The sequence below is a fragment of the Tupaia chinensis genome, unplaced genomic scaffold (genome assembly GCF_000334495.1).
Source record: "Tupaia chinensis unplaced genomic scaffold, TupChi_1.0 Scaffold000249_1, whole genome shotgun sequence".
Taxonomy (NCBI): Eukaryota; Metazoa; Chordata; class Mammalia; order Scandentia; family Tupaiidae; genus Tupaia; species Tupaia belangeri.
The window spans coordinates 1337018-1355391 of NW_006159728.1; the positions used below are offsets into that span (position 1 = coordinate 1337018).

Below are 18374 nucleotides of genomic sequence, written 5' to 3' on the forward strand. Positions count from 1 at the left end.
GCTGCACTGGCCACCTCTCAGCACCATGGAGAAATGCTTGCTCCAGGGTTGTCGTGTGTTTTACGGGACTCCAGGGAGTTCTCCAAGATGGATTTACTGGCTAATGGGCTCTCCTGTGAGGAATTCAGCCCAAATTTGTCAAGAAAACCAGTCATCTCAGCAGAGAAGCGGAAGATACACCTCAGACGCCGGAACTAAGCAGTGAGGTGCAAGAAGCGGCAGCTTAGAGACCGGAGCAAGACGTGTCTCTCCAATGTGTTTCTGACCTCTGCCACCGGGAGTTGAAAATGAATACCTTCAAGTCTGAGACATGACTCCGAAGGACATTGTGTCGTTTTACCAAATCATAATCAAAAGAAAACACAATTTTTAGCTCTAAAACACAGCTGTTGCAGGGCTGGCCCTCTAGCTCAGCAGTTAAGCGCTGGGTATTGGGAGCAGGATTTCACAGGTGGAGTCCCGGCCCTGCTGGCTTGAGAAACACGCTGGGGATGTGTGTGTATGTGTCCAAACCCCTGATGGGAAGGAGGGATAGAGAAGAGGGTGCAGTGTGTCCACACCGTACTGGGGAGTGAGTGTTTTCTCTCTCTCTGGCAAGCATACATGCCCCTCTGGCAATAAAATAAATATGAATTTTAAAAATTCAGAGAAAAAGCACAGATGTGTCTCTCTGTGACATCTAATTTATTTATTCATTTTAGGTTTTTGCTGTAGAGCAAGCACACTCACCAGAGAGATAGAGGGAGAGAGACAGGGGAAGGGAAAGTGAAACTCACCCTCCATAGTGGGTAGCCCTTCTCTTCCACTCTCTTGGGATTTTGGACATCTACACACTCGTGTCTAGCATGATTTTCAAGCCATCAGTTCTGGGACTTGAACTGTGGTTGGCCATGTGGAAGTCTAGTATCTTAAGCACCACACCAAGTGCTGGCCTAATCCCTGTTATATCTATCAGTCAAATCTCCCTGAAATTCTTCCTTCATCTGCTATATAAGAGTAGACAAGGGGTCAGCAGGGGGTGAGGTGGTTAAGGCTCCTACATGGCCAACCACAGTTTAGTCCTAGACCTGGCACTTGTTTTCTCACCTTCTCGCTCTCTGATGAGCACACACGCCTACAGCAAATTAATAATAATAATAAATACAATTAAATTCCTTCTTTTTTTAGTAAAAGAATGGACAAAGTCACAAGACCTAAGGCAAAGGGAGTGGTGCATGGTGAGTCCACTTGCCAACGCACCAAAGGCAGCCTGTGTACCCCGATCTTGGTAGCTAGAGAGGATTCCAAGCTCCCAAAGTCACTGATTCATCTCCCCAAGTCCCCCAAGTATGCAGCTTTGAATCATAGCGAGCTCGTGAGGGCTCAGAGTCTGGAGAGACAATGCCACCAACTTCATGGGTGGCTTCATTCACTTGTCAAAGGCTCCTTGACCCTTGGGTCTGGATACTGAAGTGAGTCACGGAAGAACAAGGAGATGGCGTTAGTGTGCAGGCAATTACGTGCAAAGGATAGGTAAGGACTGGTGATGACAAAGGGATGCATGTGTGTGAGCAAGCAGATAAAGGTGGGGAGATTATGTGTGTCCATGCATGTGTGTGTGAGAGGACTTCAAAAAGTTCAGGGAAAGTGGAATTAATGTACAGGTTTATTTTGGTGTAGCTTTTTTCCATGCATTTTCCATGAGTTGTTTTTGACAATTCCTTGAGTTGTGTGTGTGTGTAAACTCACGCATCACTTAACTACGAGGGTACGTTCTGAGAAACGCATCATCAGGTGCTTTCATCATGTGTGAACATGTCAGGCTGTACTCTCACACACCTAGACCTGTCCATACTACACAGCTCGGCCATGAGATAAAGCCTATGACAATCTTATGGAGCTACGCTGGCCCCCGTGGCCCATCATTGACCAGAACGCCATCACGGGGCACAGGACGTCGCGTGTGTGTGTATAAAGTGCACTGATCCATGCTTCGAAGGCCTTCAACTGGAAAAGGACATCGGGCCATTCAGAGTCACGGGGACCGTAAGCCTTAAATAGAGAAACAGTGAATAAATGAGCCACAGAAGAAGAGGCTGACCAGGCTTGCTCTCCAAGTCTCCTAAGCAGTTTTCCAAGTATGGGGGTCTCTAAGTCTCCTCCTTCCCCCTCACTCTGTTTTATTTATTTATTTTTTTCTTTTGGTTTAACTGAACCTGAGTCAATGAATTTACATTACTGAAAGCCAAATGGTCAATGGTCCAATTCTTTTCAGCCTTTCTAATTCTTCCAGAATACTAGGTGGTCGGCAAAGTCATGATGCATTTTTGCATAGAAAACCAGAAAAATACATCATGGCTTTCCTGACAACCTACTATTTTCTTTACTTAGAAAGGGCAGGTCTGTCGAGAGTCTGTGAAATAAACACGACTAAAAGTGTGGACCCACAGCAACGAAGATACATAGGAATACACTAATGCACTATGTATTTACCTCATTTTACTGGTCATCTCCCCAAAATGGATCTGAGATGACCCCATAAGTACAGTCTTAGAGCATACAGCATTTGCACAAGATGAAGTTAGAAAAGAAATCGCTAGGGGCTGCTCCCATAGCCTTCTGCTTAAGGGAGCCAGATCCCAAATGGCTGGGTACTCAGAATCCCAGCCCCGGTGGCTTGAGAAACATTCCAGGCATGTGCACGTGTGAGCCAAAAGTCTAGAAAGGGTGGAGAAATGGAAGAGAAAGGGTTGCAGCCAGATGGCTCCCCATTGCAGGGGGCCTTCTCTATCTTCTCTCTGTCTCTCTCTGTGTGACACACACCCTCTGGCAGTTAAAGAAAAAAACTGTTAGAATGCTCTAAATTTCTCTCTCTGTTTTCATTATGGACTCTTAGAAGAAAAACACTACGACCTAGATCTTCCTACTTCTTCCTACGGGGTAACCTGTGGCCTCCAACCTAAGGATTCTCCAGAAACTGGTGTACCACCTGATCAAGTACTAGGTCCTTGAAAACAGGCCAGTGTCCACTGATGACGACACCTCGGGAAGAGAACGCACTTGTGAGGCCACGTCGCCCGTTAGCCCACTGTTCAGGAGGGCACGAGGCAAACCTCACGCACTCGGGGCTTGCATGAGACAGTTGCCTCTCGGGCGGGACCAAGGGCTGTCTCTCCTGAGGGTAAGAAGTGGGATGCTGGGTTACGCTAAGTTTTTCTCATCAGTCAGTGGAAACTTGCTTGCGCAGATTAATTTCCAAATGAATGAATGTTATCACCAGATGCCATACTGTAAAGCAGCCCTCTTTGAGGAAAAACCTTTCCTTTAATGAGGAAAACCTGACTTCAATGGGCCAACGTGTGGTTCTGTACAAAAGGCTTCATTCGCTTCCATGTTGGACGTGCCGGGCGCTGGCTGATGGTTTTGCCATCATCTGCAATATAACTGCTGCGCTCTGAGGCTGACTGCTTTGTGTCCGTCAGCACCTCTGCACTCCCATGCTTCCTCAGCAAATCCCTGAGTTACCAGAACAGTTACCACAAAACCAGGAAAAACAGCTCCCCTGGCCAGGCATAGCCTGAATCCCACGCTGGGCAGTCGACTGCCCCACTGGAAAGAAGTGCCTTGGGATGACAGATGCTAACGTCATCTCCTTGAATTAAGAACACTCTATGGGAACCAGCAGTTAGCGTAATGGCTATGTTGCTGGACTCCCACATAATCGACCGCGGTTCGCGTCTCGGACCCGGTGGCTTAAAACTCACGCCGGGCGCGTGTGCATGCGTGCCCAAGATCCCGAGAGGAGAATGGAGGAGAAGGGACTGCGGCGTGACCATCTCCCCTGGGGGGTGATTTCTTGCTTTCTGTCTCTATGTCTCTCTCTGTCTGTCTGGCGAGCGCATGCACCCTACAGTGAAAATCTCTCCAAAAAAAAAAAAAAAAAAAAGAACACTCTAAAAATGCAACCGAACAAAAGTCTAGTCCCAACCTAAGTGTCCATCAAAATTGGAATGAGCATAAATGCAGTTTTAGCCTCAGAAATGGAAAACTCTGCCCACTATTCACTGTCTACAGATATGTACAGAAATAACTACTTCCAGAATAGAAGATCGCGAAGGGACAGAGATGAGCAGAGCAGACTCAGAAGAGCCTGGTTTTGTTTACCACTAGCTGGGACTCACACTTGGGGACGCGGTGGACGAGTCCATGAAGTTGCTACCACAGCCCCGGGTGTGATGTGTTACTAGCCGTGTGTTACCGATGTTTAGCTACAAATGGGCCGGCCAGTAATTCCAAAAGCAAGTGGAATAAAAACAACTGAAAACTACCAACACAAAAGCAAGTCCATTAAAAAGCGCAGGAGGGAAAAACAAAGATTTTTATCATTTCAATCATGTGAAGCGGAACCGAAAGAGCAGAAAATAAAATCGGCAATAGCATGGCACAACTGACCAGATGAAGCCCAAAGCTTGGTCCGAGGGGCTGGCAGGTGGTGTTTTGGTTAGGGTTGCTGGTCTCCCACATGGTTGACTGTGGTTCAAGTCCTGGACCTGGCAGCTTGTTTTCTCACTTTCCCTCTCTTTCTGTGTGTCTCTCTCTGGTCAAATTAAAATAATAATAATAATTAATAAAGTTAAATAATTCTTTTTTTTTAAAAAAAAGCTTGATCAGAACGTGAGAGAGTAGCGGGCATGGATGCTGGACAAGACCATCTACCTCTTCTGTTGTATAGATACCAGTGACTTTGGACTTCTTAAATGAAAATAGAGAAAGACCCACGTGAAAATGCTGGGCAGGTTAGGCTGTGACACATAAAGTCAGCCAATGAATCGACTGTGTCCACGTGGGCCTGCAGACTTTAGAGCTCCATATTCTATTCTCTATAGTTATTTCTAGAAGTGCTAGACGCTCTCCAGGTCCCTAAATCTCTAACCCAACCTCTAAATTGCCAGATCTAGCAACATCATCAAAACCACTTTTATTATCTACAAATTACTAGAGATACCATGCTGGTCACACACCACCAGCTGGCCCGCCCAGAGCGGCTGACGTCAGGACAGGCAGAGCTGTAATCAGCCCTGCATGGAATGACGCTCATGGGCTTGTCACTGTGCTCAGTGACATTTGGTGCTACGAGCTTGCCTTGGACTGGTAAAGAGGCTATCTAAACCTGATTCCATAGAGATGCTTTCGTGTGATACCAACTTAGAACACGTTCTTCAAAGCCAGACAAAACAGAACTGCAATAAATACAGAAAAGACAGTTTTAGGGAATGGAAAACAGAATTGTTTTATTGCATTTGCTGCATTTGTTGGGCCAAAGAAAGCAGAAACATGGTGAGTTCTCGGCCAAGCTTTGATTTGCAAGTGGCCTACACTATGGGATACCGAGGCAACTGGAGCCTAAATGAGATGCATTTAAATGCAGGGCTCCAAGTGAGGCTGGTGCTAGCTACCGATGCTGATCTTGCTGCAGTAATTAAGGCACATGCTCGACCTGACAAGGAGCCACCTCATCCACCCTCTAGGGCATTTCCTGGGCTCTCAGATATATTTGTCCGACTCGGCATCTAACTGAATTGTCAGAGCACCTGCAATAAATAAATAAATAAATAAATGAATAAATAAATAAATAAGAGGGGGAACTGGTTTTCAAAATGTTGCCCACCAGCACTGACTGCACTAGAGGCCCAGCTTGCCTCTTCATTCTATTCCTAAATAGCAAGAAACAGGTAGGCTGACAACACAGGTGACCTGCATTATGCAATTCTCTGCAAAATATGGACTGCTATTTGCCAATGGGCTGCAAAATAAATTTTGTGGGTTGCTATTAGAATTTATTTTATTTCATTTCATTTTGTTATTTTCTTTTTAATTGCTAGAGTGCACATGCATTCTGCAGAGAGAGACAGAGATAGAGAAAGGAAAAAATGGGGTGTGGCCCCATGTCACAAACCCTTCTCCTCCATTTCTCCATCCTGTTGGGATTTGGGGCATGCATGCAAACACACCCGCTATGTTTTTCAAGCCACAAGTGCTGAGATTTGAATAGTGTTCGGTCACATGGGATTTGCCTCCCTTAACCACTAGGTTACACGGCTGGCCCCAGAATTTATTTTTTATAAGAAAACAGAGTAAACTAGGGAATGTTAGAGCAGATTAGTCATTAGTAAGGCTTCATTAGGATATGTATTATTTGCCAAACTTCAACTCGTGTGTGTATGTGTGTGCGTGTGCACGTGTGTATGCCAGATACGCATTTGGATAAGATGCTCTGCAATGTTCCTTCTGCTGTGAAATCCTCTGTGTGAGTCTTGCCACCTGCTGAAGAATTCTGCCAAAGAAGTGAGAGCTGTTACAGAGTAGGAAGCAACTCTGGGCTCCCGTGTGCTGCCATGTGAGGGCCAGAGTTCCAGATGCAGTAGGAGCTTGTATGGTCAAGGAATGGAACTCTTTCCACTAACAGCCTTGGCATTTGGTCTGTTCTAGTCTCAGTGCCCCTGGCATAGGCAGGTGACAGGCAGGGGATGCACCTGTCTCTCTCAGGGAGCGGGGGGGGCAGGGGTGGTGATGGCCACATGCCTGTCCCCAGGCATTACCTCCTCTCTCCTCTGGCTGGTCCCAGCTTCCCCACCTACATATCCTCTTCTGCATTGCAAGCTACTTTCACCAGCACCCTTTGCATGGTCATTTTTGTCACTTTTTACCCTGCAATGCACAATTACTGATGAAAGACTCATTCGCCATATTCCATCGTCACCCCCCTGCCCCCCGACATTGCTGATCCTTTGAACCAAAAAGGCCTATTTTGCAAACCCGAAGGCATCTTCCTTTAGAATGAGATACTGTGGAAAGAATATTGGTATTTAAATTTGAAACTGGGATCAAAATATTGGCTCTACTTTATTATTTTTTTTTTACCATCCTGGTGATATTAGGAAACTGCAGCTCTGAAGGGTAGGCTGTCTCTAGCTGTGTCGCTGAGGTCTGTGAGAACGCAGTGGGGACTGAACGCAACACCTCACAGCTACAAGCCTGCCATATAGCTTGAGAAAACAAAATCACATTAAAAATTCTTATACGGGGCTAGTCCTGTGGCCTGGTGGTTGAGAGACTCAGATCTCACATGGCTGACCACGGTTCAAATCCTGGCCTCTGTGGATTAAGAAATGTGCCAGGCATATGTGCATGTGTGCCCCAAATCCTGACAGGACGGGGAAACAGAGGAGGAAACACGTGATTTCTCCTCTTTCTCTCTGTCTCTGGAGAGCACATGTGCCCTCTGGAAAAATAAAAAAGTTTACGTACAAAATTGTGTTTTTATTTTATAAAATACCCAAGTGCAGGGTGAGTCCTTGAAAATCAATGTATTTTTCAGTTCTCTTGAGTTAAAATGAGGGTTTATTTCACAACAAGGAGTCTTTTATATTTTATGCACTCCGTAAGCCTCATTCCTTAGGTCAGGATAGTTGTCTTTAAAAGAAAGGTGTTTTTTTTCCAAAATACAATAGATTTTAGAAATTCAAATTTACGTATTATTTGTTCAACACACCAGGTTTGCTGTTTCTTGGCATCTCGGGCCACAGATCTGAGTTAGGTTTTGAATTTCACTCAGGGCTTACTACATGTATTTTTAATGAGCTGAACCTCTCTAGTTGGAAGATCGAGAGTTTTACTAAATCATGTGTTTTCCACTCTCTTAAATGCCTTTAGGTTACACTTTATCGTCTATTTAGTGATCATAGCTGAAGTCTAAATAACTTTGACCAATTCAAGAAAAGCTACATAGGAGAGAGTGGGCTTTCCAAAAGTTCATGGAAAAGGGAGTTAAAATAAAACTGTGTGGATTTCCATTTTTTTTTCACCAAAATAAATTCATACTTTAATACCATTTTTTCCACACACTTGTTGAAGTCCTTTTATATAGGATAATGAAAGAAAGATTTGGGTGGGGTAGTGGCAGGGTCAAGTCTTTGGCGGAAGGAGCTCAGCTGGGACAGGGGTTTTCTGCCTACACAGCCTGTCCTGGTTAAGCCCCTGCATATGCTGCCACTTTTTTCACAGCCTTCAGGAGCTCTGAGATTATCTGAAGTCAGGTGGCGTGGTGGTTAAGGTGCTGGACTCACACCTGGTCAACCACAGTTCAAGTCCTGGGCCTGGTGGTTTGTAACTCACACTGGGTGTGTACACATGCATGCCCAAAAATCCCAAGAGGAGAATAGAGGAGAAGGAATTGTGTGTGGTCATCCTCCCAAGGGATGATTTCTCATGTCTCTCTCTGGTAAGCATATGTGCCCTATGGCAAAATCTAATAAATAAATAAGTCAGAGAAAAAGATGGCATGGTGGTTAAGGTGCTGGACTCCTACAAGGCCAGCCACAGTTTGAGCCCCAGACCTAGAGGTTTGAAGAGGATGTCAGGCATGTGTGCATACCCCAAATCCGAAGACAAGAATGGAGGAGAAGGGATTGTGCATGATTATCCCTCCGGGGGGTAATTTCTCACTACCCCCCCCCCCAATGAGTGCACATGCCCCATGGCAAAAACCTTAAAAAAAAAATAAAAGGAAAAGAAAGTGCCATTATCTAATCTAAAAATGTGCATGCAACCTCTCATCCAGTATGGAGCTGAGAAGGTGATCTGGAAGAAATCTGGCCAGAAAGTTGAATTTGAATCTAAGCAATGTTTTATCACCTGTGGTGACAGAAGAAGAAATCCACCTAACAACCTAACAAGATGGAGCCACAGATGAGGAGGAGGTCTGGCCCTGGGACCTCTTAGAGCACAGCTGCCCAGGGATCTGGCTCCGAAAAGTCAGTAAAATATGGGGTGTGGGCCTAGTTTTCTGATCACGGTTTAAATAAACCACTAGTAAAAAAGATATTTCCAAGACAATTAGAGACATGTCAATGGGAGTGGTCATTAGTCATTAGGTGACATGAAAGATTTTTTTTTAATCTAGTTTTTATTTTTAGATAAGTTTTTGCTGTCAGGATTCTTCTGCCTCAACCTCCTAACTCCTGAGGTTCCAGGTGAATTTCATCACACCCAGCCTTTAGGCTGGACCTGGAACCTAACCTGGGCCTCCCCTGTGGCCCATGGAGAACAGCATATTAGCACTGCATGCCACTGGGGCTGGGTCATTGGCTAATTTAAGTGTGATGACGGCATTGTGATTATGCAAGAAGAAAAATCTGTGTTTTTAGAGATGCTTAATGTAAAATATGGAGGGTGGAATGACATTATTTCTTAGATGTAAAACGATTAACTTTGAAATAGTCCGGAAGCGGCCCCCACATGGCCAACTGTAGTTTTGAGTCCTGGGGCACATGTGCATGCCCCAAATCCCAACCAGATGGAGAAACAGAGGAGCACCTCTGTACACCTCCGCCAAGCACACACACACTTTGGCAATAAAAAAAAGAATAGTTCAGAAAAGGAAGGATGGATGTAGGAAAAAATCGGAATGAGTTCTGTAAGTATGTGCGTCTGAAGACTTCTGGAAGGATACTACCCCAACTTTTGATGATGGAAGGAGGCCCCCCCCCCCCCGAGAAGCTAAAAGCATGGCCCTTGTTTTTTACTCGCTGTTTTCCTATAACCATTGAACTTTTTACAAAGAGAAGGTATTTTTGTTTCATGCAATGAAATTACAGTCAAATAAGTAAATAAATAAATAAGACAAAACCAAAAACCAACCAATGGAGGGAGTGAGAGCAAATAGAGAGGGCAGGATGGAAGACAGGAAGGCAGGCTGGCCAATTTCCAGAGTCAAAGGGACAGAAGTGAGCCTCAACACTTTAGTTTCATCCGCAAAGGCCTTTCATTCCGAAAAGAAAACAGTGTCAGCATGAAAGAAATGGGGTTGATAACCAGCTAAGGTCCCATTAGGAAGATGAAGGCCGCTTGCCTGGTAATCACAGGGAATGCCCAGATGACGAGATGACGACAGACAAAGGTCATCATTGCATGCCCACAGGTAGTCCCCTGTAATTTGTATTGTAATGAACTATCACCTTAACAAGTCACGCGCCAGGCATTTAATTTGCAAGTGCAAGTGCCTGGCAGTTGTCTTCACAATGACTCTGAAACTACCCGTGTGATCTGAACCAGAATGGCAAGTGAGAGGTGCACACAGAGGGAAACGGTGGAAGGCAAAGCTGAATTTCTATGGAAGGTGTGGGATGAGTCCGTGCCCCGCTTCAGGAAGAAGTCCTACGAAGAACCTTTACATCTGTTTCCTGAACTAGATTTGGCGCTCTTTCCTGGAGTCGTCTGAGCAAAAGCGTCCTCCCAGTCTCATCCTACCTTCGGTGCAGGCCAAAATTGAAGTAAAATGCAGATCTGAATATATTGTTTCTTTTCAGGCCTCTGAAGGGGCCCCTGGAAGCTGGGCCAACCTGTTCTTTTTAGGTAACTAGGAGTTTCTGGGGGCTGTTTACCCAGATGGGAGAGGAAAAGGCCCGGAGGCTGGTGAGAAGCAGAGAGGAGGGCATGCGGGTGAGCTGGGCCTGCACCCTCTCAGGGTTTCAGGAAGGAAGCCATATCCACCTGCTACTGCCTCTGCTCAGCACCTTCCGCCACACACCTTTTCCACTTTGACTGAAGGGTTAAGAAAGCCCAGGGTCACTCCCGTCAGTCTCTGTCTGGGCATGGCTGGCCACATGGAGAGGAGGTTGGGAGGAAGGCCAGTGTGCCCTGGGCCTGGGCGACGCCTAGCTCACCTGCATGGGTTCCTGCTCGCCTTGACTCACGATCAGGACACTCACAAGACGTGCTACGCGTGTTCGGTGGGAGTGTGCCTGTGAGGTTTGGCTCCAAACGGGGTGCCCGGGTGTTCAGGCTCTTGATAAACTGGATTGAGAAGTCTCCAACCTGTCCCAGCATCACAAGGGGCAGGTGAGAAAATGCTGGCTCTTTCTCCACCAAAGTTTGATCTGGTTATTGATGCTTCTAAGAATCGGAAATCCTTGATGCCAATCAAACATATCTTGCCATACTTTTAAAATATTTTATACACAGGCCACCTCTCATTACAGCATGGTATTCCTTTTTCTTTCGTTTTTCAGAAATTTTTTTTATTGCTAGCGGGCATACGAGGGGGTGGGGCTAGCACCCCTCCCGCCCGGGGTTACAGTCATGTTGCAATCCTTTTCCCTCCATTTCTCCAGCCCATCACGATCTGGGGCACATACACACATGTGCCCTGAGTATTTTTCAAGCCACCGGCTGGATCTGACAGCAGCTGGCCATGTGGATTTCAATGTAATGCACTTAACCACAGCACCATGGGTCAGCCCCTGGCTGTTACTTTTTCAGGTGGACAGAGTAAGACCATTCTGAGGCACTCTCCCCACTCCCCAAATTCTAACTACATAGTGTCACGCCGGGCCAAGAACATTCATTTTTTAATAAGTGCCCCTTTGAGTGTTGATTGATTCTCTGAGAAATGCTGGCTTCAATAAAGGGATTTGAGGACGGGATTTATTTTTTAAGAAACCTGAGAAACTTCTAAAGATGAGCACGACACCGTGTGAGCGAGATGCGCTGTGCGGGGCGGCGTTCTCAGCCACGCCAGCTCTGGGTTCAGATGGAACACGCTCCACGGAGCCTGGGAGCAGCCCGCTCACATCCTCCGGCTTGTGGTCAGCTCTAAATAGCGTACTCATGGTGGTGGGGAAAATATTTTTCCTTGTTTCAAGTGGGCAGTGGAAGCAGTGAAAGCCTAAGTAAACTCTGGCCATTAGATAATGGGCCATTATAACCCTGGATGACTTCCTGAACGGCCCTGACAAAATGGGCTTCTCATTTCCTGCCAGTAGTAAAAAGAAATATTCGGACAGTATTGTGTGCAAAGAATGCAAGCATGCAGGGAGAAACGGAGCGAGTGAGGGAGAGGAAAAGGGGGCACAGGAGAGAGAGGGGGACAGAGACATCGAGGTAATTTAGGGCTTAGAAGGGAGCACAGAAGTGAGAAAGCCTCCCTTCTGGGTCAGCAAAGTGACGTTTCACCCACCTTCCCCGTGGTCGCCAGCTGCTGCCACATCACAGCTGTGCCGCCCTGGCTGGCCCTGCTCCCACAGCAGGGGCCACCTCTGCTCCTGGGAGGGCCCTGCCTGGGGCCAGTAGTGGTCACTGCAGACCTGGGTGACCACGCAGCACAGGAGCCTCATGGACAGGGCGTAAAATTCACAAGGCAAAAGAAAGGGGACAGAGATGAAAGCATGCAAGAAAAAAGCCACCGGGCAGCTCTTATTCAAACAGAAATCTGCTGTCCCTGCTTTTATTCCGAGATGCTGCCAGGAAAGAATTGGCTCACAGAAAAGCCACAGCTTCATTCTTCCCATGCTCAAGATACATCTTCCCAGTGCTTTTTTCCCGCCCCTCGCCCCCCGCCCCAGGAGCGTAATATCTCACTTTTTTTGAGTCACTCACTTTTTTCAAAAACCTTACAACTGTAATTACTTCTTTTTTTTTTTTTTTTTTTTTTTTTTTGAGAGATTTTCACTGTAGGGCGCGTGCGCTCGCCAGACAGACAGAGAGAGACATAGAGACAGAAAGCGAGAAATCCCCCCCCAGGGGGGATGGTCACGCCGCAATCCCTTCTCCTCCATTCTCCTCTCGGGATCTTGGGCACGCACACACACGCGCCTGGCGTGAGTTTTTTAAGCCACCGGGTCCGGGCCACGAACCGCGGTCGACTACGTGGGAGTCCAGCAACATAACCATTACACTAACTGCTGGTTCCCACAACTGTAATTACTTCTTAGAAGACACTATCTGAAAGCGGAGTAGACAGATGATGCCCCGATTGGAGGTCCGTGACTACTGATGAGCTCTGTGACCCCGGGCAAACGGTTGATGCTCTGTGACCTTCCCTATCCTCAACAGTAAAATGCAAGAGACATTGTGAGACAAATGCAGACATTAGATCATCTGTCGACATGCCACAGCACAACGCTGGTCCATGGTAAGCAGGTGACAAATGCCAGCCATTCTGATCATATTAATGGTGATCTTAAACTATGGACAAGGTGAAGGGGAGGGTCTGTAGGGAGCAGGTACAGTGTGGGGAGAGGAACGTTCCAGTTTAAATCACGGTGTTGTCATACTCAGGACCGCCTACTCAGTGGGCGAAACACAGAACTAAATACATTGGGTTGTTGGAAAAGTCATGACACATGTTTGCATAGAAAGACATGGAAAAATACATCATGGCTTTTCTGATAACCCCATACATATACATGAGCTCAAATTCCCCAATGCCACCATGTCCTCTGAGGCTGGTATGAGCTTCTGGAAAGCTGAATGTGAGAATTTGCCAGTGGGATGTGTCCAATACCAAGCACTGACCGTGGAAAGAAGGGACCCCCTAGGTACCAGTTTACTCTCTGCCATGAGCCTTAGGACACTTCACTCCATGTCAGCAATGTGATGGTGTGGTTACAACAAAAATTCCAATCCTCAGAGCTGGTGTCCAGTTACTTCATCGGTCATTTTCCGAAAGCAGGGGACATATCATTTAGGAACACCAGCCAGGTGTTCTACGCTTTCCACATTGTTAGGTTTTGATGAGAACGCTTCAGAGGTAGAAACTACATCCTTTCAACAGACAAGGAAACAAGCTTAGTAAGATGGAACCAATGCCTAGGGGTCGGGGAGCAGGGGTAGACATGCAAGTAGAAGCCAGCCAGTGCCCGTCTAGCCCCAGACTCCACACCCTTTCCTTTCTACTTCCCGGAATGCCTGGGTAGGAGATTGAGGGTGAGTGGGCAGAGGCGGACAGGCACGCACAACACAAAGACGATGGAGCATGAGCCTGGCTTTCTGCAAAGCTGAAAGGATTCGCACTAAAGCAGCAGAAGAAAGGCGAGCGAACGTCAGCTCCGAAATCTCAGACCAGATGCGAATGTGGCCGTAACACAGTTTGCAGTCTGGTATGCATCCTGCATGTGACTAAGCAGGAAACTCCTGGGAGGGAGTCCTTGCTCTGGGTAGGCTGACCGTGGCCTGATTTGCATACTGCAGCCGTCTAGGGGCTTCTGGTGCCTTGATTTTCTGCTGCTGAATGACCATTTTCGACACAAGACAAATGGGGAGGGGAGGGAGATACCTTTTCAAAGTGGAGCGTACCCTTCCAATGAAGCAGTGCTCCTTCTCGGTGTGCTATGCCCACAACCCCCTCAAGATCACAGATGGGGCTGAACTCTGTGTAGACACATGACCTTGCTGGGAGCGCCTGGACACACAGAGCGGATGTACACTGGAGACTCGAGGATGGACCAAGCGCCTACCAATATCTTGGCGTTCCTCCCCTCTGAAGGGCAAAAGTCAACAGGACAAGTTCCTCTTCCCAGTAACAGCCCTTTGAATACCTGAAGACAGCTATTGTCACCCCCCTTTATTTTCTCCTAGGCAATATCCCCAGTCCATCTGTCCACTTGTCACTGTGACTTCTCCCCACCACCTTCCCCATCGCTGGACATCCAAGTTTGCCAACATTCCCTAGAGCAGTCTGGGACCAACTTTTGGTCCACGTAAGCTTGCCCAGCTTGCAGCTCTTGCCTGTCTCTCGGTGCAACTTGACCTAAATGCAAGATCAGTATCACTCTAGTGATTGTGGTCTACGCCAAAGATGAAACTGACATTGTGCAGGTGTAATTAAGGTCGCAAACTAGTCGGCTCTGAGTTAATAAAAAATGAATTACCCTGGGTGGGTCTGACCTGATGTGGTGAAAGCTATAGAGCATGGTTTGGGCCTCTCTCCCTGGGGGACATTTCCCATTAGCCATGAAGAAGCAGCCAGCCATGTCCTGAGCTGCTCATGGAGAGGGGTGGCCTCTGGCTGCTGCAGTCCTAAAACCCGGGAAACTGGATTCTGCCGATCATCTGAATGGGGCTGGAAGAGAATGTAGAGCTGCAGGTGACAACACACTGTGGTCACAGCCTGCTTGGTCCCTAAGAGCCCCGAGAACCCACACTCCTCACATGTGAAGTGAAGAGGTGCGTTATTTTAAGCTGCTACCTTTGTGGTTATTTGTGACGACATCATAGTTTAGACTCACATTTCGTCATGTCAAACTAAAACCCCAGCTCTACAGGTGCATTTGTTAAATCACTTTCTCCCACCCTGTGTTTTTGCGGCTATCTTGGCATTGGCCTTTTCATTCACAAACTACATAATTGTGTTGCATTTGTCATGGTACGTACTTCAGGATCCTGATTGCCAACCTTCATATTTTAACCCCTCCCACCTGTTTAATTGTATTCCAAAAACCTAGGGTACTCATTGAAAATGGCCAATCACATCATCTCTGGACTCATCTAAATCACAGGGAGAGACTGGATTTCATTCCCCAAAGCCTTCTCAAGTGTACGTAACGCTAATGGCTGTCTATTCTATTAGTAACATATGTTTAAGACACAAATTTGATTCATAATTTGCAATTTTATTCAGGAATAAAGGATTCTCTTTCATCGGTAAACTCACCAAAGATCTCTACTTAGCCTTAAAGAAATTTAAAACTAGGGACCAGCAGATGGCATAATGGCTACATCTCTGGACTCCCATGTAGTCGACCGTGGTTCGAGTCCCAGACCTGGTGGCTTAAATTCATGCTGGGCATGCGTGCCCAAGATCCAGAGAGGAGAAGGGATTGCTGTGTGACCATCCCCCCTGGGGGGTGATTTCTCACTTTCTGTATCTCTGTCTCTCTCTGTCTTTCTCATGAGTGTACGCACCCTATAGCAAAAACCTCTCCAAAAAAAAAAAAGAAAAAGAATTTTTTTAAAGAATTATTTAGCTTTATTTATTTTATTTGCTTATTTTTTTTTTTTTTAAATTTGGTGAGAGAGGGAGAGCGAGCCACCAGGTCCGAGACTCGAACTGTGGTTGCCCATGTGGGAGTCCAGTGCCCTTAACCACCACGCCACCTGCCAGCCCCAAGAAAAAGAAATTTAAAACTATAATATTAGTCATGTAAATGAAAACTTATTATTAAATTATTATTATATACTAACCATATACGACGGTATATTAAGCTTTGTTATGTTAATTATCATATATCTAGTCTATTTTGTGTATACATGCATATACACATAGAGTATCTTACATACTGTTATCTGATTATCCTGTGGATAGGTTTTCAGGCCCTTGTAAGAGTGACCTACTGTGTTGTACTCTGTGCCAGAGATGGTATTCGGCAGACGCACCGAGACCACTGCCATAGGCATCTAACTGCTGCAGTCCTGGTGGACTATGGGAGGTCATAGAGGAATGGGTCATGGAGAAAACTGAAAGGACGCCCATTCCTGGAGCTCAAGGCTGACGCTGTCTGGAGACGGCTAAGGCCGAGATCACAATGCTTCGAGTGCACTAGCAATTGCCTGTGCTTTGGGCTGTCAGCCCTGCCGTGGCCAATCCCACTAAACTCTCCAGGAAGGAGTGCAAGTGTTGCCGTGCTGCCAGTCGATTGTTCAGTAAATTTACTCAGGCCTTAACCTCTCGTGCTGGTAAATGTGACCTTTTTTTGGAAATAGGGTCTTTGAAGATGTAATCAACTTAAAACAAGGTCATACTAGGTTGGGCCTTAATTAGGGTGGGCCTCAATCCAACAAATGGTGTCCTAAAAGAATTGGAAAGTTGGAACCCAAACACGTAGAGGGAAGAATACCACGTGGAGACCCAAGTGTCCAGACATGCGGGAGACAGCCAAGTGACGGTGGAGGCAGAGAGCAGAGTGGCAGGTCTCCAGGCAAGGACTGCCCTGAGTGGTGGCAGCACCAGAGGCTGCGCAGAGGCAAGAAAGGATCCTGCCCTCTGGGCTTTAGGCGAGAGCCAGACCCTGCTGACACTTAGATTTTAAACTTCCAGACTCCAGAACTGTGAGAAAATAAGCTTCTGTTGTTTTCAGCCACTAAGTTCGTGGTGATTGGCCACAGCGGTTGGAGGGGACAAGACACCACGAAACCCCACTCCTATGAGACATCCGGAATGTCTCAGCTGATGATGGTGTTGAAGCAGCAGGGACAAGTGGTCTGCAGCATGCGAGCTGAGAGACTAACGGGCAAAGCCAAGCCCTCGATAGGAGTCCTCTATGAAATGGGAGGAAACAAATCCTGTCTGAGGTTCTAGAAAGGAAGGTACCGGCACGCGGCAATGCTCTGCTCTTGTGGCTGGTTTCTATCGAAGCATTCGTGTCAGCATTGGCTGCCGCCAGGTGAGCTTAAATAAATTGTTTCTGGGCTGGCCCGTGCTGTGGTGATTAAAGCAGCTGGATCCCGTATGGCTGACTGTGTTGTGTAGTTCGAGTCCCAAGCCCGGCAGTTTAAAAATACTGGGGATGTGCATGTACATGCCCAAATTTCCAGGGAGAAATGGAGAAGGAATTACAGTGTGACCAAGTTCCATGTGGGGGTGATTTCCAGGGAGAAATGGAGAAGGGATTACAGTGTGACCAAGTCCCATGTGGGAGTGATTTCCAGGGAGAAATGGAGAAGGGATTACAGTGTGACCAAGTTCCATGTGGGGTGATTTCCAGGGAGAAATGGAGAAGGGATTACAGTGTGACCAAGTCCCATGTGGGAGTGATTTCCAGGGAGAAATGGAGAAGGGATTACAGTGTGACCAAGTTCCATGTGGGGTGATTTCCAGGGAGAAATGGAGAAGGGATTACAGTGTGACCAAGTTCCATGTGGGGTGATTTCCAGGGAGAAATGGAGAAGGGGTTACAGTGTGACCAAGTTCCATGTGGGGGTGATTTCTCACTACCCCCCCAGCTCTGGGGCATACCCTGTGGCAAAATTAAATACATAAATAGTTTCTACAAGTCTTTAAAAAGCTCTAAGCCACAGGTAGCAGACTAAGGAAAACACAGATGCGTATGAAAGGAACACCAGAGACAGGAGAGGTGCAGAAGGGAGAAAAGGAAAATGGGAACTAATATAAGATTATGTGTGGGGCCAGCAGATGACATGGTGGCTCAGGTGCTGCATCCTTCATGGAGAATCTAGTTCAAGTCCCAGAGCTGGTGGCTTGAAAATCATGCCAGGTGCATGTGTGTGTGTGTGTGTGTGTGTGTGTGTGTGTGTACCTAAAATTCCAGGAGAAGGAAGAAGCGATTGTGTCCTGGCCATCTCCCCTGGGGGAGGTGATGTCTAACTTTCTCTCTTTCTGGCAAATGCACATACCCTCCCCCCCCAAAAAAAAAATAAAAACATGATAATGCATCTGAAGGTGCTTGAGGCTCATAGACCATCTTCTACTCATCAAGGTAGCAAGAACGATCCAAATTCAGGGCAGCTGGTGGCGTGGCAGTTACGTAATGTTCTGTGACCCAGAACGCACATGAGAAGGCCTTGGGTTCACGTCCGGAGGTCTCTCTGTGCATGGGTAC

The 18374-nt window shown here is 46.8% G+C and overlaps 1 protein-coding gene across 1 annotated transcript in view; it reads right to left on the reverse strand.

The window, feature by feature from the left end:
• EGFR (epidermal growth factor receptor) overlaps nt 1-14055 on the reverse strand; it is a 145176-nt gene extending 131121 nt beyond the window's left edge. The window contains exons 1-2 of the mRNA XM_006148918.2: nt 13984-14055; nt 11996-12122 (exon numbers count right to left, since the gene is read on the reverse strand). Of these exons, the coding sequence (XP_006148980.1) occupies nt 11996-12122; nt 13984-14055 (199 nt within the window). The remainder of the gene's footprint in view (nt 1-11995; nt 12123-13983) is intronic.
• Nucleotides 14056-18374: the final 4319 nt, after the last annotated feature.